At 37.3% G+C, this 26,913-nt stretch overlaps 3 protein-coding genes across 7 annotated transcripts in view; all 3 read right to left on the bottom strand.

The window, feature by feature from the left end:
* Positions 1-3,299: 3,299 nt before the first annotated feature.
* Positions 3,300-5,821, bottom strand: cdc42l2 (cell division cycle 42 like 2). Of its 2 annotated transcripts, none has more exons than XM_016511848.1 (6): positions 5,588-5,821; positions 4,951-5,090; positions 4,633-4,705; positions 4,421-4,521; positions 4,149-4,346; positions 3,300-4,053 (listed from the first exon to the last, which is right to left on the bottom strand). In XM_016511848.1, exons 1-6 carry the CDS (start codon positions 5,598-5,600, stop codon positions 3,964-3,966), a joined length of 615 nt encoding a protein of 204 aa, XP_016367334.1. In that variant the 5' UTR covers positions 5,601-5,821; the 3' UTR covers positions 3,300-3,963. The 2 variants fall into 2 exon arrangements, with proteins under 2 accessions (XP_016367334.1, XP_016367333.1); XM_016511847.1 differs by having other exon boundaries at positions 5,614-5,820.
* Positions 5,822-6,030: 209 nt separating this feature from the next.
* dnmt3bb.3 (DNA (cytosine-5-)-methyltransferase beta, duplicate b.3) lies at positions 6,031-15,339 on the bottom strand. Its single transcript, XM_016511846.1, has 24 exons — positions 15,286-15,339; positions 14,398-14,495; positions 13,975-14,053; positions 12,360-13,855; positions 11,688-11,838; positions 11,434-11,538; positions 11,215-11,327; positions 11,077-11,130; positions 10,805-10,948; positions 10,599-10,706; positions 10,187-10,328; positions 9,755-10,063; positions 9,612-9,656; positions 9,450-9,529; positions 8,886-8,998; positions 8,324-8,507; positions 8,157-8,241; positions 7,908-8,053; positions 7,691-7,781; positions 7,282-7,430; positions 7,020-7,105; positions 6,846-6,915; positions 6,631-6,752; positions 6,031-6,531 (listed from the first exon to the last, which is right to left on the bottom strand). Exons 3-24 carry the CDS (start codon positions 13,994-13,996, stop codon positions 6,390-6,392), a joined length of 3,957 nt encoding a protein of 1,318 aa, XP_016367332.1. The 5' UTR covers positions 13,997-14,053; positions 14,398-14,495; positions 15,286-15,339; the 3' UTR covers positions 6,031-6,389.
* Positions 15,340-15,732: 393 nt separating this feature from the next.
* Positions 15,733-26,913, bottom strand: part of LOC107707749 (uncharacterized) — a 14,047-nt gene continuing 2,866 nt past the window's right edge. For 3 of the 4 annotated variants that reach the window (XM_016511842.1, XM_016511841.1, XM_016511843.1), the window contains exons 2-24: positions 25,945-26,067; positions 25,720-25,865; positions 25,371-25,542; positions 23,777-25,284; positions 23,362-23,509; positions 23,141-23,269; positions 22,920-23,035; positions 22,495-22,638; positions 22,298-22,405; positions 21,980-22,121; positions 21,564-21,863; positions 21,430-21,474; positions 21,270-21,349; positions 20,987-21,099; positions 20,644-20,827; positions 20,477-20,561; positions 20,226-20,371; positions 19,467-19,557; positions 19,192-19,340; positions 17,999-18,084; positions 17,795-17,864; positions 16,366-16,487; positions 15,733-16,279 (exon numbers count right to left, since the gene is read on the bottom strand). In XM_016511842.1, coding sequence (XP_016367328.1) covers positions 16,123-16,279; positions 16,366-16,487; positions 17,795-17,864; positions 17,999-18,084; positions 19,192-19,340; positions 19,467-19,557; positions 20,226-20,371; positions 20,477-20,561; positions 20,644-20,827; positions 20,987-21,099; positions 21,270-21,349; positions 21,430-21,474; positions 21,564-21,863; positions 21,980-22,121; positions 22,298-22,405; positions 22,495-22,638; positions 22,920-23,035; positions 23,141-23,269; positions 23,362-23,509; positions 23,777-25,284; positions 25,371-25,542; positions 25,720-25,865; positions 25,945-26,056 — 4,353 coding nt within the window. In that variant the 5' untranslated portion in view covers positions 26,057-26,067 and the 3' untranslated portion in view covers positions 15,733-16,122. Of the gene's footprint in view, positions 16,280-16,365; positions 16,488-17,794; positions 17,865-17,998; positions 18,085-19,191; positions 19,341-19,466; positions 19,558-20,225; positions 20,372-20,476; positions 20,562-20,643; positions 20,828-20,986; positions 21,100-21,269; positions 21,355-21,429; positions 21,475-21,563; positions 21,864-21,979; positions 22,122-22,297; positions 22,406-22,494; positions 22,639-22,919; positions 23,036-23,140; positions 23,270-23,361; positions 23,510-23,776; positions 25,285-25,370; positions 25,543-25,719; positions 25,866-25,944; positions 26,068-26,913 lie in introns of all 4 variants that reach the window. The other variant, XM_016511844.1, reaches the window with a different exon arrangement.

The raw sequence follows: 26,913 nt of genomic DNA, 5'->3' as shown, positions 1-26,913 counted from the left end.
TTTGAAAAGTGATTTATGTTAAATAAAATATCTCCTTTTGAAGTGGACTTTGAGCTTTGTAACTTCGCAGATATTTTTTATGCTCAAACAGCAACATTACAGACTAAATAAAGTTGAAAAAGTGAAAAAGCATAATAGAAACTGCACTTTTTCACACTTTCTCACTCCCATTTAAAAAAAAAAAAAAATGTTCTGCATGCATGCTATACTTATTTATGACTGAGACTCACATCCTTCCCATTGTAAACTGACCCTAAATGTTGAACCCTGAGCAATATTGATCATTACATTTGGCCTTACATTTTAAGTCTAAAGAACAACAATTTGCAAATGTTGTGGGCCATGATGGCCTATGTGGTTAAACTACATAAAATAAAATAAAAAATATTGGTTTTGTAATAACAATACACAGAGGTAATGGTCAAGCAGCGTTCACTGGACCACTTGAAATGAAATTACCCTAAACTCACTCAATATTTAAACGATTAATTTGAACACTATTCGTTTGCCACCTTATTCCCTTCTTAAAATGCAATGCCAGTGTCACTTGCTCCATTTATATTATGTGCTCCTCTCTGCTGGTCTGATTAGAGGAGTTCAGTGGATGGAAGATTGTACAGAATGGTGGTGACTGCTGGCCAGTAGAAGATAATTTGGTAGAAATCCCAAATTGCACAGTCTCAAAATACTTTGTCACCTCATACTGGTAAGTTTGATATGACCTAAATAAAAGTATTTAACCAAAGAGATAATAGCTGAGGCCTTCTTTGTCACCCATAAACTTTGTCCTCAAGTTATGTTTAAAGCAACAGCTGATTGATTTGATCAGTGTGGAGCCTGAACCAGTTTTCTTTCCACAGTGGAATGATCAGCAGTGGTGTGAAGTGAGTAGAAGAAAATAAAATTATCAATTAAACCTGATAAAATAACTGTCATTCTCACCACATATATAATTTTTTAATTAATTTCAGATAACACGTCTTTATCCGTTTCACTCATGGTGGGAAGGATACACAGTTTTGGGCTGGTATGGGATACGGGTCACTAACAGTAGTGTGGAGATCTGTCCAGCTGAAGAGAGATAGTGTTTTACTGTCTGAATTGGTTCTGCTATGAGAAACGCTGTTATATGTAACCGTGAACTTAAAAGCCTTATGAAAGTTATAAGTGCATCTCTCAGTGTTGCACGTGATTTGAAGTCTCTATCACGATCATTCTGTATTTGTATTTATTTTTGGACTACATATAAATCAAGTTTTAGCTCTCTAAAGCTCTTAGTTAACTCTCGTGAACGGTCGTCGAAGACTGACACGGAAGAGAAGAAATTGTTAAAGGAAGTCGTTATTTTTGTTTTCTTTGCACACAAAAAGTATTCTCATAGCTTCATAACATTACGGTTGAACCACTGATGTCACATGGACTATTTCAATGATGTCCTTACTACCTTTCTGGTCCTTGAACATGTCAGTTGCGTTGCTGTCTATGAAGGGTCAGAAAGCTTTTGGATTTCATCAAAAATATCTTAATTTGTGTTCCAAAGATGAACGAAGGTCTTACGGGTTTGGAACGTGCAACCCACGCGACTAAATCTTCACTCTGGGTGACTAAATGATGTCTAATATTAGCCAATGGCTAATAAATTCTCAGATTTTACTGCCAGTGTGTGAGTTGGAGGCTACATATACATTTTGGAACAGATATATTTTCACGCGCCGAACACTCTCTGAGTGCTTCAGAGTTTCACTCTCCGTCAAGTGATCTGTGCTATTTTTCAGTTCAACTGAATGGATGCGCAGCGCACCTCTATTTGTCTTGACGCAAAGAGAAGAATTGACGCACTACATGTAAACGATATTCTTTGTTGTATTTTCCTTTCAAAATAACAGCGTTCCTTGGAATTCTTCAGCTTTTAAGAACTGCCGCTTTCTCCGGTAGTGGGCAGAACTAATGCGCAAACAGCAATCTCATTGGCTGGCGCTCACCTATTATCGTCCATGTTTTGATTTCAGCAAATCAGCGAAGGCACACAACCTGCTTAATATTCATGAATCCAGCAGCTCATTAATCCTTAGTGCGTTTTAAATTTAAATCCTTATTAGTAGAATTCGTATCATTATTATCTTATCAGTATTTTTGTTAGTTTTTCCCCCCAATTTATTTTACAGAAACACTGAATGACCAAAAAAGCAGCACCACCAAGTCCTAAGTTCAGCCAAAATGACTAATATGCATTCATACATGGTTATCAAGTTTTAATTCTAATTACTAAAGTTCTATCATTAAATAATACTTGATTATCATATTATAATGCTTGACTGACTAATGTTAAGAGTGTACTTTCAAATATTTAAAAAAAACTGCCATTTTACAAACATTTATTATATAGTCTGGCGAATAAACAAAAAAAATGTACTAGCCAATGGCGACTCAATTGCCAAGGTGTCCGTAGAGGGTTGAGTAATTAATGACAGAATTTTCTTTTTTTGGGTGAACTATCCCTTTAAACAGTCATTCATGTTTTGTGTTAATAAGGAGGGCAATCATTTCAGACACGTTCCCTTAACATGAATTTATCTCTATTCACATTGTCATCATTTTTAAATGCTTATTTTAATATGTACAATTGCATATATGCAACTGCTACTGTTTGAAAGGATTGCTTAAAACTAAAGTATTGGGGGACTGAGCCAGAAACACTGAATGACCAAAAAAGCAGCACCACCAAGTCCTAAGTTCAGCCAAAATGACTAATATGCATTCATACATGGTTATCAAGTTTTAATTCTAATTACTAAAGTTCTATCATTAAATAATACTTGATTATCATATTATAATGCTTGACTGACTGATGTTAAGAGTGTACTTTCAAATATTAAAAAAAAACTGCCATTTTACAAACATTTATTATATAGTCTGGCGAATAAACAAAAAAAAATGTACTAGCCAATGGCGACTCAATTGCCAAGGTGTCCGTAGAGGGTTGAGTAATTAATGACAGAATTTTCTTTTTTTGGGTGAACTATCCCTTTAAACAGTCATTCATGTTTTGTGTTAATAAGGAGGGCAATCATTTCAGACACGTTCCCTTAACATGAATTTATCTCTATTCACATTGTCATCATTTTTAAATGCTTATTTTAATATGTACAATTGCATATATGCAACTGCTACTGTTTGAAAGGATTGCTTAAAACTAAAGTATTGGGGGACTGAGCTAAAATGTAGCAGTGGGAAAGACGTATCGCCCCCTAAATTAATTTTCATCATGTGACCAAATATTTAAAAAGGGCCGATCTTACACAGCTGCACATGCTAGAGAAATAACTTGAGAAAAAGTGATTTTGATCATTTTTTCACTCGTTATCCTAGTCTAAAAATTTATATACTTGGGTATATAAAAAGGTATATACTTTTTGGTCAAGTGGCAATGTATAAAACCATGTATATTTTTGTCACCACATTAGAATAATATAGATATTTTCAGAGGAAGATAGTTTCTGTATAAATATTTTTTCATACTTTTATTTAAAATACAAATCTCTCAGATATTCCCCAGTGACTCAACTTGACATAACAACTTACCCCTAATGTGGAACGAGACATATTCATATGGCTCTGTAAAGTCTTCTAAATTAAGCTGATGACAGACAGCCACACAGTATTTACTTCAAAATTTTCCTTCCTTATTAGACTAATAAAATAAAAAGTGGCACAACTTATCTCACTCCAACCTACCATATACCTGAATATCTTTGTTGTGAAGTGTCAAAGTCTTAAAGGCACTATAGTAAAATTTGCACACATATCATCTCATCATGTGATATGAGCACCAAGGTAAATGATAGGGAAAAAAACTGTTGAGTAATAGCTACTGTTACTTTCCTGATAAAAACCTGTACAAACATAAAACAATCCTATTGGTTTACACCCAGATTTGTCTTTGATGATGCTTTTGTGTCCAGTTCATAAAACCACACATTTGCATGTCTTCTGTGATCTGGGGGGCTCTAGAGCTGCTAATATCGCCTCATCAAATACATTCTTGAGTCCTTTCTGTAACAAAGGGGGGAAAAAAGTGAATTGCTTTGTTATACAAATAAAGAAAAACATTTAAAACGTGGCTTTATAAACCGAACAAGCATACCCACCTGCGTTAGAGCAGAGCATTCAACATATTTCACTGCCTTTAAGTCTCTGGCTAGTTTTTCAGCTGTCTCTGGTTTGATTGGCTTTTGTTTGTTTTTTGCAAGCCTGGCAATAGTTACAGGATCATCTCGAAGGTCAATCTGAGTTCCAACCAGCAGAAAGGGGGTTTTCGGAGAGTGATAAGTTATCTCAGGCACCCACTGCATTACAAATGAACTGTTGTTAGCAACAAACACATTATTCAACATGACTGACAGATCATTGAAAGACTCACCTTTTCTTTTACATTTTCAAAGGAGGACAGAGAAACTACAGAGAAACAAACTAAGAAGACATCAGTTTGGGGATAGTATAAGGGTCGTAATTGATCCTGACCTACAAAATATTGAAATATATTTAGATTTGTCAGGATCAGTTCTTGTGCCAAATGTTGAGACACTTTTAAGATAAGTTGACAATGCTTCACGAATAGTGTTATCATCATACCTGCAGCATCAAATAATCTAATGGTATATGGTTTACCATCAACCATTACAGTCACAGCTTGGTTATCAAACACCTGAGAGAGAGAGAGAGAGAAAAAAAAAAGTAAAACATGACAAAGCAACTGAATTGACACTACACTGATGATTTTTTTCAATATGTGTTGCAAGTGATGGGATTCCTGGGATGGGATAACTGTCTATTCAGCAGTTATCACTGATAATAGGTACATGGGTTGTATTTTTTCTTTCTTAAGCCAGTCAAGATAAACATACCAAAGAGAGCAATAGTATTGCATGCATAAATGTAACAAGTCCTTACTGTTGGTTCTGATGGGAACTTGTTTGTAAATGAAACCAAAAGGCAGGTTTTACCCACGGCTCCATCTCCAACTACCACACATTTAATTGTGGACATTGCTGTTGTCACAAGTTGTTTTCCAGCATCTGGCATCAAAGTATCTGTAATTATTAATAAATACTATTCAGTTTTCAGTGGGGATTAGGCAGCATACATGCAAAGAATACCTCAGGGAATATCGAGATCGAATCAGTTTTCAACGTGGATTTGTATTACCTATAAAATACGTAAAGGTAAACATCTTATAAATTGCTTAAGCTACACAATGCTTTTCGTGTACACAAGTTCTACTAATATGGAAATTAACTTGTGTATTTGGCAGATAGGTCATTTTCAAAATATGGTGACAAACATGACTTTTCCAAACACGCACACAAATTAAATAAATCCCAGAAAATCCCAGTTTTTATTCTAAAATATTGGTCTTAATTCAAAACTTCTGTAACATTTTATGTCGAGGTCGACATTTTTGATAATGACCCACGCTACGGGATGAAATATAAACAAAAGCATGATTTTAAAATGAAATGCCTTCATAAGAACTCTTAAAGCATGCCACAAAACAAACAAGTGTTCAGATTGTGTCGACTCGACTGACCGAATTTTGACATTATGATAAGATACCTAGTTTCTTAACAGCCTGACGAAACATGTTTAAACAACGGATAAACTGTCTACTGTTACGTAAATGGCTCACAAATACAACTACTTTTAACTTTTACTCTAAACATTGTAAACTTAGAATTAACCATTTACAACAGGTAAGAATTTGCCATGGCTGTGGCTGTCCATCCAGAACACGCTTCTACCAATCACATTTCAAAATAAAAGTCCTCATGCTCGTTTCATTTAAAGCCCCAGTAAACACTCTCAAATACCCTCGAATTAAGCTAATTTTTATTGAAAATAAAAACCAAAATATTATTAATCATGGTGATTTCAATAAAATGAACAGCACTCTGAGAATAACTAGGACTTCTGAGCAAAAATGCTGCAGATATGTAAACTTGAGTTTAAAAAAAAAAGAAACGTTCAGGGTTGAACGTTATTTTTATTCTCCTAACATTTGATACAAATAGACACTTCACTTATTTTAAATAAGTACTAAACTATCCAGGGAGCTTAAACAAACAAACAAAGAAAAATTAAATAGCCTGAATTAATGAAAACTCTTCATTTCAGTCACTGGTCAACATTCATTTAGTTCTTAAATCAAAGCTAAAGACAAAGCTAAACAGGAGTTATTATCTTGGCACTTCACAGAGCACTACACACATTTTCTAAGTTTCTAAATTTTAGTTAAAACAATGAAAAGAGACAAACTGTTGTGTCCCTGAGTCTTTTTACTCAAAGAAGAAGATTAGAAATGGACAATAAACTTCAGTTCATTTCAAGGGGACCTAGTCACAAGCAAAGTAATCCTTCAGAGGTGCTAGAAGATGTCTTATGACAGGGACGCTCCAGGACTTCCCCAATACTTTCTGCCTCTGCATACGCCCCAGATTTTTCACATCTGTGTAATGCTTCGGAAATCCAAATATTCTGACAAAGACAAGTGTGAGAGTCAGCAAAAATCAAACATAATTGGGAATGAATTTTGATAAGACATAAAACTGAAATAGCAGAAAAAGTTAAAGTTACTTCTCCAATTCAGTGATCCACAGACTATCAGCTTCCCCATTCATAATGATGGGGTAATGCCGGTCATCAGTGCCCGGTTTCAGTATGTTTGGCCGTGTGGTGATAGTGCGAACTTTTTCATACTGCAAAATGGTAAATTACTCACAATCAAATGTAATGATGTCATTGAAATTATTATGTACTGCATATCTTTGGTTAGAAGCTCATGACAAAACCTTTGCAGTGCGGCCAGGGTCCAGACATTCCTGAAGACTCAGTTTGTCTTTCTGAGATGCTACGATTGGTCTGCTCAAAACAGAATAAAACGAGATCATGAAATCACATTAATTTAATTTACATGGTTGAGTGCCTTAAGTCAGTGTGATAGTCATATGAAATGACTAACGCACCTGTTCATGCCAGGTATGTTTCCCCAGAAGTATCTTGCTCTGTGAGCTGGACTCACTTTCACAGCATCAATGAGCACAGGGTTACACTAAAAACGAACCACACACACACTTACTACACCACGAGACTAAACATTCTTTTAAAATCTGATACCAAGTTCCAAGAAAAATCTCATAAACTTAACATACAAGCTTTTTAAATTGATAAGAATTGCTGAGAGCCTTTAGCAAACCTCTATCCAACATAATAAAGAAGAAAACTTACTTCCAGAAAGCGGCAAATGTCAGCTTTAACCTTGTTTTCCATTAACACCACATTCTCAAACAGCCAGAAGAACGGCCGTGGGTCATCTTTCTCTGGCTTCAACATATTCAGAAGCCGATAATATTCGAAAAACAGCCGCCCTGTGCCTTCTGCAGAGAGTAAAGAGGATCTCAGATGCAACAAATTGTGCTATCTGTTTTAACATGAGATCAAGTGTTGAGTCTGCTCAGTAATTCAACTAAATCCTTATATTTGATGTGTGTTCATTTTGATTATTCAAATTTTCAGCTCCATGAAGACAAGGTTTTCCAACCTTTTTGCCAATAAAGACAGGCAATCAGATTATACTTTGCCAGATCAAGAAGGTGCTTGTTTTTTTTTTGTGCAACATGCATCAGATGTGTCTTACCAAACAAGCCCTTTCTGTGGGGATTGGCCGTGCACAGGTCATTACAAGGACTTCCTCCAATGAGAAGATCAAACGGGCCCCATTTGTCAATCTGAACAAAGACAGAGAATAAACTCAATGAGAGTGTTGAGTCGTCGTCTTCAGATGTGCACAGAAATTGTATTATTTAATAACAGAAAACAAACAAGAGGATGAAAAAATTATTTTGTAACCGTACATGCTTTTTTGTAATGTTCTTAACATCTTTCACATAAGTGATTTTTCCATCATGGTTGACCATGGAAATGGTAACAGACTCTTCATCAACTTCTGAGGCCACATATTTTTCCACTTTGATGCCAAGATCCCTCAGAACAAGGTATCCTGAAACATAAAAATGTATTTGAACGAGCCACATAACCAGTACAAGAACACAATATAAGTGTTTATTACACTACAAGTGGTTGAGTAATTCGGCAAGTTTTACCTGTGGCTATACCATCAAATAAAGAAAGGACTCTGATTGGACGTCGCTGGTTAGCAGGGATTGATGGGTAAACACGGTGGGGCTCCTGAGGAGGACAAATGTCAGTGTTGGAACCAATACAAATACAAATCAGGAAGATCATCCAATATTTGTATGAGATGACTAACAAACTCCATGGCGCTGTTGTTGGCAAAGAATTCCTGCACACGGATGCTCCAGTCATGCCTGGGCTTCAAAGCTCCAGAGCTGCTCTCGGGTGCACAAAGGTAACAGGTCCATGGGTCCACATTTTTCAGCTGGTTAAATGTCCCCTCACCCACTAGGATATCCAGACAGTCCACACAGTAGCAGCTAGAGAATGAGACCAAATTAGATTGGGGTCAAAACTTGTGAAAATGATTACACTTTGTGTATTTCTAATTTAATATTTTTCCCTTGCAAATTTTATTATCGATTGAGTCCAATTTGCAATTATCCTGCATCACAGCACCATTTAACATGCATAAACGTGATTCAATTTACTTATCTGATTAGGGGCAGAGAAATAGTGCAGAATCTCAAATGTATAATGATTCTTTGTTTTAAAAACCTAAAACAAGTCTTTTGGAAGGCCAAACAAAGTAGTTTCGCTTTCACAACGAAACACACAGCGTCTTCACGACATGCCGGCGGCGGCAACAGCGAGAATAAAAGTTACGCCTGTTTTGTGATCAACACAAACAAACTCACCGACAACAGCTGCCATGGCCGCACAGAATGACCTCCACGCCAGAACAGCAAATGGTGCAGTACGACTGATAGCCATCTTCATCATACCTGTACAGCGTCTCTGTGAAATTAAACTGACAAACAAACAAAGCTTTGTCAGAGATCTAAGAAAAATTTATGGGAGAAACTGTAGAGCTCAGTGGTGGTTAAAGTCCCACTTCACTTTTTATTGCCTATTTAATGCTGTTCACATCAGAATCAGAATCATACACCCATTCGCCTGTTTAACTCTTAATTCATGCACATAAACATTAGTTGGACTAGCTTTCTGAGCTAAAGTAGTGAACTTTATGATTCAGATAGGAGCTGTACTCACACCAAAAAGCTTGCTGAGGGAACTGACTTGCCTTAAAAGGGACTTTAGCTTTATGCAGAGTGCTGGGTATGGTTTTATACAACTGTTACTAGCTGAAAGAGCCAAACCCTTTAAACAAGAGCAGGTGTCTGTTTGTAAGTAAGAAACTTGACAATCCTACATTCACTGACTGGATCATTGGAAACTACAACAGTGCAATTTCACTGTACCTTGCATTTTAAGCACAGGCTGCCTTCGAAGAGTGGATGGATGATGTCAACAAATGTACTTCCACATGATAAGCAGAACTCTGAAGGTGAGGAGAAATGAAATTATGATGAACTTCACTCATTATCAATAGATACTGCAATGTTTATGAAAGGGCTTCTTACCTTCAATGTCTGTCTTGTTTTCCAGAAATGTATGCACCATTTGAGCTGTGAAAACATTCAAATAAACACCAGGTTAACTGTTCTTTTTGTTGTTGTTTTTTAAGTTTACATAATGCTTTAATAAATATCAATGGTGCACATACATCTTTTTTGGCTGTTCTGTCTGGACTCAACCTGCATACTTTCGCAGTGAGTTAGACGCTTACTCCTGTAAGAATGTTTCTGTTCTCGACAAGTCCTTACAGTCCGCGAGGATCTCCGATTCCATTTTGGATGCATGAATCTTCTGTAAACATCTTTTTTCCCAAGGTTTATCGAACCTTTGTGCAGGTCCAGAGATTCAGGGAGCTTATTCAGAGATACAGTTAAGTTAAATAATTTTTCTCGATGGTCTTTGTAGTTTGGAGAGGATCCAACATTCCCATTCACTGATCGTGGCATAAAAGCCTGTTCTAAGGAAGGGAAAAAGATGAACAGTAAATACACAACAAATTTGAAGTTTAATACTACAGTCCTCGCACTGAAATACAGCACTGTGGTCAAGGAGTGTCTTTCAGTGCTAATCTGTTGCATACCATTGTATTCTGATTGAGGTCGAAGTCCATCTGGACCTGATGGCTTAAAACCTCCAAAGGCCCAGTCCAACATGACTCTAAACAACTCATCCAAAGAGTCCGTCTCAGGAGAAAAAAACATTCTACTGCGTCTGGAAGCCACCTAGACCATAACATGTATAAAACATTTCTTACATTCTTCACATACTTGCAAGGAAAATTATTAGGTCTCAGTCTCAGTTTTAGGAACAGAAATCAAGATTTTTGAAAGAGTAAACAAAAAAATGTTATATCTGTGAAATTCAGCAAAATGCTGGGACTGCTTCCAAGAACTGGTTTTCCAGACTGTAACACTGTCACACTAAATTGCACCAAGGTAAATGGATCTTAGAGCACTAAAAACATGGTACTAGCAAAATACAATTTGCATTACCTGCAGAGAATTGAAGATTGCATCTTTATATGTCGCTACAGTAGCGAAGGAATTAGAACAGAAGCACTTAGCAAAGGAAAAAAAGGGCAGGAGATCATCTACTTGGATCTACAACAGAAAAATATTCATCACATGATCTTTCTTATTGAGTAAATAAAGGCAAAACCCAAAAGCTCACAAAAAAGACTGTATACTCATATGTGTACCTCTGACAGCATCCTGTTCCCAAAGAAAATCACTTTACGCATGGAGCCACAAGGCGTCTTGCTGTCCCAGCTCTGAACCAGTCCAGGCCAAAGACCAAAGCCCTCAATGGGCCCCCAAACCATCTCACCCACTGTGTAACCCCCCTAAAAACACAGTTGTTGTTAGACACAGTCTGTTTTTTTTTTCCGGTGATATTTAAGCCGCAGAAATCTTTTACTACAATGCACAAATGTAATAAAAATATCTTTAATTTGATAAATGTTGAAGTTACCTGGTATGGAATGTTTGTTTTCTCATTGTTATGCGAGGTAATTCCTTTTCTTTTCTGGTAGAGAAAAACAGTGTGTTCAATCATGATATCGAGAAACAAAACAACACCCTTCTCTGCAAATAACAATTACATATTTACCTCAGTCCATATGACATCATCATCACTACTGCTACAATCGTCATCGTCATCACTGCTGCTGTACTTGTCATCATCATCATCATCATCATCAATGGACACATTTGGATGATGTCCTGGCAACAAAGACCGGGCAAAGACAGAGTTTGATTTGGGTCATGTCCCAGAGTTTCAGAAGAGATAAAATCCTACTAGTTGGTATATTTGAGCAGGGCATAAAACCTTTTGTGTGATTTTGACTTTCTGGGTCTGAATCAGAAGAGATTGGCACAGTATCCTCCACTTCCATTGCCACAATGTTTTCCACGTCCCATAAGTAAATGTCATCTGAGAATCAAACGTATTTGTTAGAGCGTGATGCAAAGCAGATAGAGATCAGTTCCTCTATAGCATTTTAACAACCTTGTTGTCAAGTTCCAATGATCTAACATGTCTTTCAGCTTTAAAGGTCGCTACAACAACCAGTGTGTCATTACCGCATGCGATGCTCCCTTGAGTCTCTGGGCTGAGATGTGATGGAGCACTTTTATATGAGCTGCTGTCTGTGACATCATCCTTAGCCATGTCCTTCTCCTCCAAGTCCTCCATTTTCCTCTCATTGAGATCGGAGTCAGTTTGTGGGAACACCTGAGATACAGACAGCCACACACAAATACAAAAACCAAACTTTTTGTTTATGTAAAGCTTGTTCATTACTATGGAGGTAAAATGGTCTGGGTGATTGTTAGCATGTTGCTATCCATTTGCTAGGTCACTGCTGGTTAGTTCCTTACTGGTCCATGTCAAAATAGCTCAAGCTCACAATATTCTGGTCCACAGATATGAATTTGCATACTTCCATTAGTAGGTTTTTTTCTCCACCCATTTTTGTATGCCAGATAAAACTCTTGCCTCAGCAAACACCACTAAATGTACTTGAATTAAAGGTTCTGAATAAGTTAATTTTACAAGCATTTAAAGGAAGTCAAGCATAGTTTCTCAGACTAATAAGTGTTCTAGGACACTTTACCTATCATCACAATTTAACCCTAACCCTAATAAAACTAAATACATTTTCATAAACTCTTTATATTAAAAGTGGTTGGAGAAATCAGATTTTGTCACACAGATATCTGATAAATTATATTTTTTATACTTCAGTGACTCACCTGTTCAAAAATGATCTCTTTTTTCAATGTTCTGGGCAAAGCCAACAAGCTAACGATTAATTTCCCAAAACTTGATGTCCTTCCCATAATTCTCAGCTCAGTCTTCCAGTACTCCTCCATTGACTGGTCGGCTGGGTGTGTGTCACCTCCATCAATGAACTGGTACTCCAAAAACTCATCTGTGAGTAAGCTGACATTCTCAGGGCTTGAGCAAACCCCAAAACAGGCACCTAAATCTTGAACTATTTTGCCGGTCACTTCAAGCTTTTTTCCTGGACACAACACTAATGACAAGTTTCTCATGGTGGAATCTGAGAAAGGTAAACATTCAACAATATTAACAGTCACAGTCGTGTAGAAGGAGATGACAGAACTGTGGAATGTCTCCAAGTAGTCAGTCAACTCTTCAGAGCATTGCAGGAGAAAGTCAGCAGCCTGTTTGCCAACTTCAACCTCTCCTCTAGGTAAATGTCCCACTGTTTCCTGTATAAGCGAGGTCTTTCCTCTCCTATGGAAAAGTTCTGCTGTTTTTGGTCTGAGGAAACTCGCCGTGTAGAATCTCACTAATTGAGAAGCATCTTGGAGGAGCCGTGTCACACTGACACCTCGGTCAATATTCTCCTGAAAATCGCAAAGCGGTTGCAAAGCGTGGCTAAGAAATAGGACGTTGAGTCTTATTTTGGGATCACTAAGAAGACGACAGATCACTTTTTCATCTGCATCCAGAGATCCAAAGTATTTCTCAAGGTCTGACCAAGCTAAAGTCATTTTCTGGATGATTCTACAGAAGAGAGAGCATTGGGACGTCAGGATATTACTGAAGTTCGAACAATCAACATCTTCAAGCAAAGTTTGTAGAGAATCTGGAAAAGATGGAAAGTGCTTGTAGATCTCTGTGATGAGATTCACAATCGGGCCAGAAATCTCAATTTTCTCAACACCACTGTGACACACTCGTCCTGCCATATCTGTAAGTCCACATAAAGACACAATCTCAGGTTTCAGCAACTTCAGACCTGAGAGAAGATCTTCATGATCTGGGAAATTTGAATAAAATATCGCCATGTTCATTAGAGGTATTCTAAACTTCTTCAGCATCTCCACAATGCAGGTACAGATGGCATCAGCAGTCTCTTCCTCTGGATGAAGAACATCAAGCAATCTGATCTTGGTTTCTCCAGCAACTTTGTCAAAAAAGCCCAACAAGACCACACTGGCCTCCTTGTCCTCAATCTCCACTCCATGGTATAAATAAAGGCAGTATGGAGTCTGACTGCAGAAAGCTGTAATGTCTTCCCAGTATTTCTGGCCTAATACTAGACTATCCTTGCCACTGGCGAAGTTTGATCCAGCATCAGGTGAGCCATACTTTCTGATGAAACACATTGTGGCTGGATTGCAGGAGAAATAATTATCCGATTTCTTTTTAGCATTTTTCATGTTCTGGTTTGGATACTTTGGCTGTTTGAGCCTTGATGAACGTCTCCTCTTCTTAGCTATAATTAAAAGCATGACAAACAGTCATAAAAATGGCATTATGTTTACAAGACCAATGAACATATTTCATTTTTCAATATGCTTAATCAACAAATATAGACTCCAAGTAAACACCTACGCATTTCAAGCTTTAAGATCATAAACAAATCGAATGTTTTCAGGATGTTACCATTCACCAACAATGTCTGCTCCAGTTCCTATAAAAAGAGGTACAAATACAGAAGTTAAAAAATAATATTGATCACTGCATATCATAATTATTATAAAAAACACTGCACTATAAATCAATAATATAAATATATAAAAAATCAAAAGTGTAAATTATATAAACATATTAAAAGGGGAATCACATCAAACTGAACCTGGGAAAACACACCATGTAGACTTTCATATTTAAGATGAAATGTGTATTTTTTTTAATGTTTGGGGAAGATCTTTTAACTTTCATAACCAACTTCACACAAATAATTTGATATCAGTGACAACATGACTGGTATACCCAATTCAAAAAGTGTTTTGATTGGCTGGGAAATAAAAATACCTGAGCAGGTGAACTCCACTTGACTGCATGTCACTAAGCCAATCCAATGGCTCACTGAAATTCTTTAATATTTACATTCATCAACACTTTTCCATAGCCTGCAGAGAAATTTTATGAAATGTAAGTCTGCAAAATATGATCTGGATTCTACAACTAAGACGTGTAAAATCTCTCTGAAATCACAAACACATATTTAGTCCCATACATTTAAGTAGTTATTTAATAAAGACATCGATAAACTCATGTTAGTAAGCCGGTTAAGAGTAATTCACGTAGTTATTTTTAAATGATAAGTATCCTGTGGACGACAGGAGAAAGCGCGTGCTGATATCAGACGCGCATCGTTAAAACAGCATGAATTTTGATTGTTGTGCTTCTCACTAACGTTACACTGAACCCCATTTTACGATAAGTTATTCAGCTAGGCTCTAACGTTGGACATCTGGTCTTTTCACGATTTTGCACTTTGACCTTACATTAATTAGCGCTGTATAATGTTACACTATTGTCAATCAGTGTGTAATGTGCGGGAATTATGAAAATGTTAACCCGCACACCACATCAAATGTTAAAAGGAAAAGTAACACACCGAAAAGATGTTCTCTTTTAGAACGAGGCCCTCTCAAATGAAGACGTCTTTACAACTGGTATGTCTACAATTCAATAGCCACACTTGGAAGATAAGAATAATTTGAGAATGCGTAATGTGCATATCCACAGTTCCTCATCAATTTACCGCGAAAACTTGAAACGGAGGAAACGGATGCTGCTGCAAATGAACAGCGACCATTCCTCCACATAGGACACGTATGTAAACACTTAACACACATACTGTTATTCCCTACTTATCTTCTTAATATTGTAAAATAGGACTAAATGTCTACTTACACACTGGAAGACTTTGCCATGATGACTGTCCATCCAAAATACGCTTCTGTCTTTGCGTTTCAAAATAAAAGTCGTTTTGCTTCTCGTTTAATTTGGTACCAGTTAGTAACTCGTTTAAGGCTTTTAAATACTAAAAATATCTGAAAACTCTGAATATCTAAATAACAACTTATTATAGTAAATGTAACTTAGATTTGCATTGCATTGTACAATAATAATTATCAGGGTAAAAAAATCACCAGGGCTCAGGACATAAATGCCACTGAGTGACAATACTTCAGATAATTGAAAAACTATATGGAAATCAATGACATTTCAGTTAAGAATATATTTCAGAATGCACAGAAAGTTAAGGGTTTATGATTTTCTTCAAAAATATTTGAGAGATACAGACTTGATTAGAACAATTTTAAAAATAAAAATTTTTAATAGTATATATTTACGTTCGAGGCCTCACACTCCACCCCAGTAGGTGGCGGAAATGCACCTTAAGCTGGTTTGCCAACCGCCAATAAACACAAAAGAAGAAGTAATTCAGAGCACTGCACACGTTTATTAATTTTGCTCAATCCCACATCAAATTTGTTACACCATTTGTAGCTAAACGTGATTGCAAATTCAGAAAATTACATTTTTAAAAAGTGACGTGATTTGCCGGAACATTCAATAAAATGTAATCAACCTTCTTCAGTTTCCCAGCATCCATTTTTCTAAACAATTCTTCAGTTAGTCATACCATTTTAGTTTTAAAAAAGGTAAAACAATTAAAAGCAACAAATTCTCATGTCCCGAGTCTTTTCACACTGACAGAAAAAGATTAAAATCATCAATGTCAGTTCATTTCAAGGGGACCTCATCACAAGCAAAGTAATCCTTCAGAGGTGCTAGAAGATGTCTTATGACAGGAACGCTCCAGGACTTCCCAAGCACTCTTTGCCTCTGCAAACGCCCCATATTTTTCACATCTGTGTAATGCTTCGGAAATCCAAATATTCTGTGAAAGTGTCAGAATCAGCATAAATAAAATACATATTTGTATTTTAATTTTGATTTATAGCTAAGTGTAGAACTAAAACTTACTTCTCCATTTCTGTGATCCATATATTGTCATCTTTTCCATTCATGGTGATGGGGAAATGGGCGTCATTGGTGCCCTGCTTCAGTGAGTTTGACCGTGTGGTGATAGTGCGAACTTTTTCATACTGCAAAACAAGCAAAACAGTACATAACAGCTTCAGAACTCATCACTAGTGATATCATTACAATAACTATATACTACTGCATATCTTTGGTTAGAAGCTCATGACAAACCTTTGCAGTGCGGCCAGGCTCCAGACACTCCTGAAGAGCGAGTTTATCATTCTGAGATGCTCTGATTGGTCTGCTCAAAACAGAATAAAATGGATGATGTATAATATATTTACTTTAGTTTACACAGTTCAGTGTATTTTCCAGGTTAAAAAAAAAAGGGGGAAAAAAGCAGGTGTGTTATTCATATGAATTTAACTGACGGACCTGTTCATGCCAGGTATGTTCCCCCAGAAGTATCTTGCTCTGTTAGCTGGACTCACTTTCACAGCATCAACAAGCACAGGGTTACACTAAAAAAACACACACACACACACACACACACTTACTACACCTTGAGACCAAGTATTCTTTTAAAGGGGTCATGAACTGAGAAACCAAAATTCCCTTGATCTTTTGACATAAGAGGTCATTGTACTATAAATACATCCTGTAAGTGATGATTATATTGATTTTGATTATATATTATATTGAATATTGAAGGCAGTCTGCCAAAATGACAGCTTTTGGAATGTTCTACTCTATGATGCATTAGTGTGGATGAGCACTGCCTCCGCAGAAGAAGATCATCACGGTCTGTTAAGCCCTGCCAACCGATTCGCACATGCAGTGTTTACAAGAGAGACAATCGTGCAGGTCTACGTAGAAACCAAACGAAAAACATGCTCTGAAGACAACAAGATGCTGTGCAGTGCCAAGTTGTGGAAAAAGTGTTTGCATTGCCATCCTTCTGATGTCAATATTAGGAAAGAGTGAATGAACTTTATTTTTAATGAAGATCCAGATCACGTCAGTAAAAACTTTGTCTTTTGTTCACTTCATTTTACCGCAGATTCATTTACAAACAAGACAATTCGAAGCAGGATTTTCAAAAAGATTGAAACTAAAAGAGGACGCTGTGCCGACTATATTGGATCCGTAGTCAGTAATGTCACAACACAAGTGTGAGTAACTGTTTTCATTAAGTGGTCACTATTGCTTTGTCTGTTAAACCGATTGTTTGATATGCATTTATGCGTTTTTGACCTAAATCACAGCAGCATCCATCTGTGAGGAATGAATGTATGCTATCAAAGTGCGAACTTTTTCATACTGCAAAACAAGCAAAACAGTACATAACAGCTTCAGAACTCATCACTAGTGATATCATTACAATAACTATATACTACTGCATATCTTTGGTTAGAAGCTCATGACAAACCTTTGCAGTGCGGCCAGGCTCCAGACACTCCTGAAGAGCGAGTTTATCATTCTGAGATGCTCTGATTGGTCTGCTCAAAACAGAATAAAATGGATGATGTATAATATATTTACTTTAGTTTACACAGTTCAGTGTATTTTCCAGGTTAAAAAAAAAAGGGGGAAAAAAGCAGGTGTGTTATTCATATGAATTTAACTGACGGACCTGTTCATGCCAGGTATGTTCCCCCAGAAGTATCTTGCTCTGTTAGCTGGACTCACTTTCACAGCATCAACAAGCACAGGGTTACACTAAAAAAACACACACACACACACACACACACTTACTACACCTTGAGACCAAGTATTCTTTTAAAGGGGTCATGAACTGAGAAACCAAAATTCCCTTGATCTTTTGACATAAGAGGTCATTGTACTATAAATACATCCTGTAAGTGATGATTATATTGATTTTGATTATATATTATATTGAATATTGAAGGCAGTCTGCCAAAATGACAGCTTTTGGAATGTTCTACTCTATGATGCATTAGTGTGGATGAGCACTGCCTCCGCAGAAGAAGATCATCACGGTCTGTTAAGCCCTGCCAACCGATTCGCACATGCAGTGTTTACAAGAGAGACAATCGTGCAGGTCTACGTAGAAACCAAACGAAAAACATGCTCTGAAGACAACAAGATGCTGTGCAGTGCCAAGTTGTGGAAAAAGTGTTTGCATTGCCATCCTTCTGATGTCAATATTAGGAAAGAGTGAATGAACTTTATTTTTAATGAAGATCCAGATCACGTCAGTAAAAACTTTGTCTTTTGTTCACTTCATTTTACCGCAGATTCATTTACAAACAAGACAATTCGAAGCAGGATTTTCAAAAAGATTGAAACTAAAAGAGGACGCTGTGCCGACTATATTGGATCCGTAGTCAGTAATGTCACAACACAAGTGTGAGTAACTGTTTTCATTAAGTGGTCACTATTGCTTTGTCTGTTAAACCGATTGTTTGATATGCATTTATGCGTTTTTGACCTAAATCACAGCAGCATCCATCTGTGAGGAATGAATGTATGCTATCAAACACACACAACTGTTAGCCAATCATAGCAGTGGGCGTTTACTTCCGGGTCTACAATCCACCACACCTATTCAAACAGAACGTTCTGATTGGGGGGGGGGACAGAAAATAGCCTGTTACTTCTAAATTTTGATGTAAAAATCTTGATAACATTATAAGTGGATCTGAGAGAACAGTACAAAATAAAAAAACAAAGGCAGTTCATGACCCCTTTAAAATGTGAGGCTATGATTCAAGAACAATTAAATAGAATATAAGAGCTTTTTAAATTTACAATAAACTGCTTGGAGTATTTATGAAAATTCTATCCAACAAGAAGAACACTCACTTCCAGAAAGCGGCAAATGTCAGCTTTAACCTGGGTTTGCATGAACACCACGTTCTCAAACAGCCAGAAGAACGGTTGTGGGTCATCTTCCTTCGGTTTCATAACATTCAGAAGCCGATAATATTCAAAAAAGAGCCGCCCTGTGCCCTCTGCAGAGAGTAAAGAGGATCTCAGATGCAATGAATGATGCTAACTGTTACCTGTTTTGACATGAGACCAAGCACTGAGCCTGCTCAGCAGTAGCATGTTTAACAAAACTTTAAATCTTGACTTACCATACAAGCCTTTCCTAGCAGGATTGACTATGGACAAGTCATTACAAGGACTTCCACCAATGAGAAGATCAAACGGGCCCCATTTGTCAATCTGAACAATGAAAGAGAATATATTCAATGGGCAGACTGCTGAGGAGTCTTCTTCAGATGTGTAATTAAATCTCAGTAAGTATAGAGAGAGTTTTTTAACATTTAAAACATTTTAATCAAATCTCAGAGATTTCGGTCCCTCTACCAAAAGTCTATTCACCCAAAACTCGGACGCTTCCAAACAGATCAAAAAATAAATCCAAATGAATGTTTACAGCATTCAAATCAAATGAGGTTCTTTCTTGCGGGTCATGCCAGCATGTTTGAACTTCCACAAGAACCAATGAGGTTTGGTCTCACTAGTCAAGCAGGAATAGTTGAGCTTCCATTTCCGTTCACTGATCAATGCTTATATGTGAATAAAAGCCCAAATCTGTTCATCAAATAAAGTGATTGTCTCTCTTCAGACTGGGACTTTTTCATTCATATGGATTTATTTTTGATCTCTTTACAAACATCTTGAAGCATCAGAATTTTGGGTGAAGAGACTGTCAGTAGAGGAACAGAAATCTCTCAGATTTCATAAAAAATATTTTATTACCAAAAGTCTTGTGGTTTTGGAATGACATGAGGGTGTGTAAATGACAGAATTTTCATTTTCGGCTAAACTAACACTTTAAAGACAAGGGGAAAAAAACAAGAAGATGAGAAATTATTTTGTAACCATACATGCTTTTTCGTAATGTTCTTAACATCATCAACATGAGTGATTTTTCCATCATGGTTAACCATAGAAATGGTGATGGATTCTTCATCAACTTCTGAGGCCACATATTTTTCCACTTTAAAGCCAAGATCCCTCAGAACAAGGTATCCTGAAACATAAAAATGTATGTAAATAAGCCACATAACCAGTACAAGAACAGACTATAATAAGTGTGTATTACATTACAAGTGGTGAAAAATACAGGAAGTTTTACCTGTGGCTATACCATCAAATAAAGAAAGGACTCTGATTGGACGTCGCTGGTTAGCAGGGATTGATGGGTAAACACGGTGGGGCTCCTGAGGAGGACAAATGTCAGTGTTGGAACCAATACAAATACAAATCAGGAAGATCATCCAATATTTGTATGAGATGACTAACAAACTCCATGGCGCTGTTGTTGGCAAAGAATTCCTGCACACGGATGCTCCAGTCATGCCTGGGCTTCAAAGCTCCAGAGCTGCTCTCGGGTGCACAAAGGTAACAGGTCCATGGGTCCACATTTTTCAGCTGGTTAAATGTCCCCTCACCCACTAGGATATCCAGACAGTCCACACAGTAGGATCTAGAGAAGTGAAAAAGACCAAATAATTTAACTATACAGAGTGGGGTTCAGTGAAAATACTACACTTACATTGCATTCAAGCTACACATTTTATCATATTTTTGCTTTCCCTGGGAATCAAACCCATGACCTTGTATCACCAATATCATAAACACTCACCGACAACAGCTGTCATGACCACATAGAATGACCTCCATGCCTGAACAGCAAACGGTGCAGTACGACTGATAGCCATCTTCATCATATCTGTACAGCGTCTCCGTGAAATTATACTACATGTGATAAACGGACACATCACTGAAGGATTGTACTGTACTGTATGACTGTATACATGATTTTATGCAACATTTAGTAATAGTATTTTTAGTATAATTAGTATTTCGCTGGTATAGCCAAAACCCATGTGAGGAGAGAACTACAGCTGTGTAACTATATTTAGTACCTTGCAGTTTGAACACAGCCTTCCTTCAAAGAGTGGGTGGATGATTTCGACAGGTGTACTCCCACATGATAAGCAGAACTCTTGAGGAGGAGAAATAAAGTTAGGATGAACTTCACTCATTATCAACAGTTGCTGCAAAGTTTATGAAAGGGTTTCTGACCTTCTATGTTTCTCTTGTTTTCCAGAAATTCATGCACCATTTGATCTGTCAAAACATTTCAATAAACACCAGATTTTTTCTTGCTTTGCCATCACAATTTTAACAGCAGCAATAAATATTAATGATGTACATACGTCTTTTTTGGCTGTTCTGTCTGGACTCGATATGTACGCTTGGGGTAATCTTTTGATGCTTATTCCGCTGTGTGTATTTTTGTTTTCTACGGGTCTTCACAGTCTGCCAGGATCTCTGATTCCATTTTGAATCCATGCGTTTCCTATAAACTTCTGTTGTCCCAAGGTCTATCAAGCCATTGTGCAGGTCCAGGGATTCAGGGAGTTTGCTGAGAGACACAGTTAATTTAAATAACTTTCCTTTAGGGTCTTTGTGGTTTTCCATGTTCCTATTCACGGATCGAGGCATATAAATCTTGTCTAAGGAAGAAAAAAAAATATATATATAGTAAATTAATACAGCATACAATACTACATGCTACACATCAGAATATAGCACTAAAGTCAAAGAGCATCCTCCGGTGCTTGTTGCATACTATTGCATTCTGATAGAGGCTGAAGTCCATCTGGACCCGATGGTTCAAAGCCTCCAAAAGCCCAGTCCAACATGACTCTAAGCAGTTCATCCTTAGAGTCCGTCTCAGGAGAAAAAAACATTCTACTGCGTCTGGAAGCCACCTAGAGACACATGAGGCAAAGATGTTTCTGTACTAACATTTGGAAGTTTTATTTTTCCAGATTTAGAAATTAAGCTTAGATTTCCAAAACTGTTTTTCCAGGCTGTAATATCAGAGTAAATTACAAACTGCATGCTAGTACATGGACTATAGAGCACTAATAACAAAATGTCTTACCTGCAGAGAACTGAAAATGGCATCTTTATACGCCATTACTGTAGCGAAGGAATTCGAACAGAAGCACTTGGCAAATGAAAAGAAGGGCAGGAGGTCATCTGCTTGGACCTGCAATAGACCATTTGTTATATACACATATTCAAGTAAAAGAATATCCAAAAGCTTGAACATAAGACTTTGCATAGTCATTTTTGTACCTCTGATTGCATCCTGTTCCCAAAGAAAACCACTTTACGCATGGAACCACAAGGCTTCTTGCTGTCCCAGCTCTGAACCAGTCCAGGCCAAAGACCAAAACCCTCAATTGGCCCCCAAACCATCTCACCCACTGTGTAACCATCCTAAAAAGAGAAACAGCACTCATTGGCTGAGAGTCTAAAGTCTTGCTCTACATTTTCTGATGTTAAAATACTTTTATCCTGTTCAATCTTAAAGAAATAGTTGAAAGCACATACATTTCACACTTCAGCTTTGATTACATGCACAGAAGTATTGTAAAAAGGTATTTTTATTTCTCATTGTTTCGTGTAGAAGACGTATTTTCTTTTCTTTTCTGGCAGAGAAAGCAAAATGTTTAATCAAGATATCCAGAACTGAACTGAACCAATGAGCAGACATTTACCGCATAATTCCATGTGACATCATCAGCATCACAGTTGTAATCGTCATCATCATCAGTGATTTCATCATCCTCATCATCATCATCATCCAAGATTACAGACACATATGGATGATCCCCTGGCAAAAAGAAGGGCAAAGAAAGTTTTACTTAGACCTGTCTCAATGTTGCAAAATTGTAGAAGAAAATACCAATAGTTGGTATATCTGAACAGGGTCTGAAACCTTCTGTGTTATTTTGGCTTTCTGTGTCTGAATCAGAAGAGATTGGCACAATATCATCCACTTCCATTGGTGCAATGTCCTCCACGTCTATTGGCGCCATATCATCCATTTCCGTTAAGTCAATGATATCTGAAATTCAAATGCATTCATGATGCAAAGTAAGTACAGATCAGATCCTCAATATGTCATGCACCTTAAGGAGTATATGTATGTCTCATTACCAGATGCGATGCTCCCTTGAGTCTCTGGGCTGAGATGTGATGGAGCACTTTTATATGAGCTGCTGTCTGTAGCATCATCCTCAGCCATTTCCTTCTCCTCAAAGTCCTCCATTTTCATCTCCTTGAGATAGTCAGTTTGTTGAAACATCTGGTATACAGACAACCACACACAAATACAAACCAAACCTTTAGATGTTTGCTTAGTACAACTTGCTGTCATGTTAGGATGTTCTAGACGGTTGACAGTGCATTGCTATGGATGTAAGATGCTCTCGACATTTTAAACATCAAAGGTCCCTTAAAACAAACTAAATTAATTTTCATAACCACTGTCACATTAAAAGGGAGAAATTATATCTTGTCACAGACACATGAAATTTTGGTTTCTCAAGCTCTTCATACTTCAGTGACTCACCTGTTCAAAAATGATCTCTTTTTTCAATGTTCTGGGCAAAGCCAACAAGCTAACGATTAATTTCCCAAAACTTGATGTCCTTCCCATAATTCTCAGCTCAGTCTTCCAGTACTCCTCCATTGACTGGTCGGCTGGGTGTGTGTCACCTCCATCAATGAACTGGTACTCCAAAAACTCATCTGTGAGTAAGCTGACATTCTCAGCGCTTGAGCAAACCCCAAAACAGGCACCTAAATCTTGAACTATTTTGCCAGTCACTTCAAGCTTTTTTCCTGGACACAACACTAATGACAAGTTTCTCATGGTGGAATCTGAGAAAGGTAAACATTCAACAATATTAACAGTCACAGTCGTGTAGAAGGAGATGACAGAACTGTGGAATGTCTCCAAGTAGTCAGTCAACTCTTCAGAGCATTGCAGGAGAAAGTCAGCAGCCTGTTTGCCAACTTCAACCTCTCCTCTAGGTAAATGTCCCACTGTTTCCTGTATAAGCGAGGTCTTTCCTCTCCTATGGAAAAGTTCTGCTGTTTTTGGTCTGAGGAAACTCGCCGTGTAGAATCTCACTAATTGAGAAGCATCTTGGAGGAGCCGTGTCACACTGACACCTCGGTCAATATTCTCCTGAAAATCGCAAAGCGGTTGCAAAGCGTGGCTAAGAAATAGGACGTTGAGTCTTATTTTGGGATCACTAAGAAGACGACAGATCACTTTTTCATCTGCATCCAGAGATCCAAAGTATTTCTCAAGGTCTGACCAAGCTAAAGTCATTTTCTGGATGATTCTACAAAAGAGAGAGCATTGGGACGTCAGGATATTACTGAAGTTCGAACAATCAACATCTTCAAGCAAAGTTTGTAGAGAATCTGGAAAAGATGGAAAGTGCTTGTAGATCTCTGTGATGAGATTCACAATCGGGCCAGAAATCTCAATTTTCTCAACACCACTGTGACACACTCGTCCTGCCATATCTGTAAGTCCACATAAAGACACAATCTCAGGTTTCAGCAACTTCAGACCGGAGAGAAGATCTTCGTGCTCTGGGAAATTTGAATAAAATATCGCCATGTTCATTAGAGGTATTCTAAACTTCTTCAGCATCTCCACAATGCATGTACAGATGGCATCAGCAGTCTCTTCCTCTGGATGAAGAACATCAAGCAATCTGAATTTGTTTTCCCCAGTAGCTTTGTCAAAAAATCCCAACAGCAGCACAATGGCCTTGTTCTCGTCCTGAAGCTCCACTCCATGGAATAAATAAAGGCAGTATGGAGTCTGAATGAAGAAGGCTGTAATGTCTTCCTGACATTTATGGCCTAATACTAGACTATTCTTGCTGCTGGCAAAGTTTGACCCAGCATCAGGTGAGCCATACTTTCTGATGAAAGACATTGTGGCCGGATTTCGGAAGGAAGACTCATGTGATCCCTTCTTAAAATTGAGCATTTTCTGGTTTAGATATTTTGTCTGTACAGGACTGTAGAGTCTTGAAGATTGTTCTTCCTTCTTAGCTATCAATAAAAAGAGGGGGGTAAATCATAAAAATTACATAAAAGTCACAATATCAATAATAAAAACTCAAAGTGTAAACACTTACAGATTTCAAATTCTCTTCTTGATTTCAATGACACCACTTCCCGTTCAACAAAACCCTCCTGAGTGTTATATTTCTGCTGTGCAACATTGTGATCATAAAGATCTTTGAACCACGAAAGCAAATCCAATATTTTCAGGGTGTCTCCATTCACCAACAATTTCAGTTCTAGTTCCTATAAAAAAAAGGGGTGGGGGGTGGGGACATGCATTGTTAACAATACTGCATGCTGATCACTGCATAGCCATATAAATAAAACATTTTATATGATGCATTAATTTACCAACATAATCTGAATTTTAATTTATTGCTTCAAACATTTTCAAAGCGATTTTGTTATTTAATTGCTCACTCTCTTGATTTGTGCCTTGTTGAAAGCGTCCTGTAGCAGATTGTAATTATCCAAGATGTCTGCATTCTCTTTTGCTGTGAACTTCACTTTATTTATGTCAACAGATCCAGGGTGAATGATGTCCATCAACTGACAAAAGGCGGCACCTGGAAAAACACGCCATAAAAGTGTTAGCGAAAAATATCTAACATTCAACATTTTTAATTAACCTGGTAACAAAAATACCAGAGCAGGTGTGCTCCACTTGGCTGAAAGTGGCTTGCAGTATGTCATTGAGCCAGTCCAGCAGCTCACTGAGATTGTGTTTCTCATCTCCAATCTTCACTTTCACCACCATTTTTTCATAACCTGTGGAGACATTGTAATCTGAAAACCTGTGGAGACACTCTGAAAACGTTGACAATATAATTGTTTACAGATAAGTACCCTAACAATGATACACACATAGAGACAGTATTAAGTATGCAATAACTTCAACATCATTAATACAACATTTGAGTCTACATAGTAATAAGTAACATTTTAATGTACCCGCAGACCACTATATGAGCTAAATGTGGGTTTGTTCATTCAAACCATAAAAAAAAAAATGTTTAAAAGGACGAAGCAAAGACAAAACATTTTCTTCTGACAGAAAATCCTCCCAGATGAAGACAACTTATTAAATCTAAAGTTAAATGACGTTTTGGAAGATAAGAACTCTCAGAATCGGTTATAGAACATATCCGTGCATGCGCACGCGGACCCCTCCATTTGCCGCGAAATCTTAAAGGGAGGAAACAGCTGCAGAGGCCAATGAATTAGATTATAAGGGAAGACATTTATATAAAATCAAAAAGCAGGTAGATACTAAAATGATTGTAAGAGGAAGGAATGGGAAGGAAGAGGGGATAATAGCTAGATTAAGACTGGGTCATTCAGGGCTGAATGGTTCATTGTTTTTAATTGGTGTACATGTTAACGGCTTATGTGAATTTTGTGGTGAGAAAGAAACAATTGAGCATGCAATATATGAATGTATAAAGTATAGTGAGGATAGGAAGGAACTAATAGCATATCTAAAAGATAAAGGTAAGAAGAATAAGGATGTGGGATATTTATTGGGATATGAATTTAATAGTGATAGAACAGGATATAGGATTTTATTTAATTTTTTATATAGCACAGGACTAGATAAAAGAATATAATATAAAA

This window comes from Sinocyclocheilus rhinocerous, unplaced genomic scaffold (assembly GCF_001515625.1).
Source record: "Sinocyclocheilus rhinocerous isolate Xijiao unplaced genomic scaffold, SAMN03320098_v1.1 scaffold565, whole genome shotgun sequence".
NCBI classification, from domain to species: Eukaryota; Metazoa; Chordata; class Actinopteri; order Cypriniformes; family Cyprinidae; genus Sinocyclocheilus; species Sinocyclocheilus rhinocerous.
The sequence above is the reverse complement of the archived record's forward strand: the minus strand, read 5'-3'. Positions and strand labels throughout refer to the sequence as shown.

Coding starts and splice junctions, on each gene's coding strand:
- cdc42l2 (XM_016511847.1), bottom strand. CDS start 5,641: ATGTTTCGTCAGGCTGTTAAGAAACTAG. Junction 5,091..5,613: donor TCAGGCTGTTAAGAAACTAG/GTATCTTATCAT, acceptor TAATAATTACAG/ATACTTTGATGCCAGATGCT. Junction 4,522..4,632: donor TAGATTATTTGATGCTGCAG/GTATGATGATAA, acceptor AATATTTTGTAG/GTCAGGATCAATTACGACCC.
- dnmt3bb.3 (XM_016511846.1), bottom strand. CDS start 13,996: ATGATCTTAAAGCTTGAAATGC. Junction 9,657..9,754: donor ACAGAACAGCCAAAAAAGAT/GTATGTGCACCA, acceptor ATGTTTTCACAG/CTCAAATGGTGCATACATTT. Junction 9,530..9,611: donor AAACAAGACAGACATTGAAG/GTAAGAAGCCCT, acceptor CCTCACCTTCAG/AGTTCTGCTTATCATGTGGA.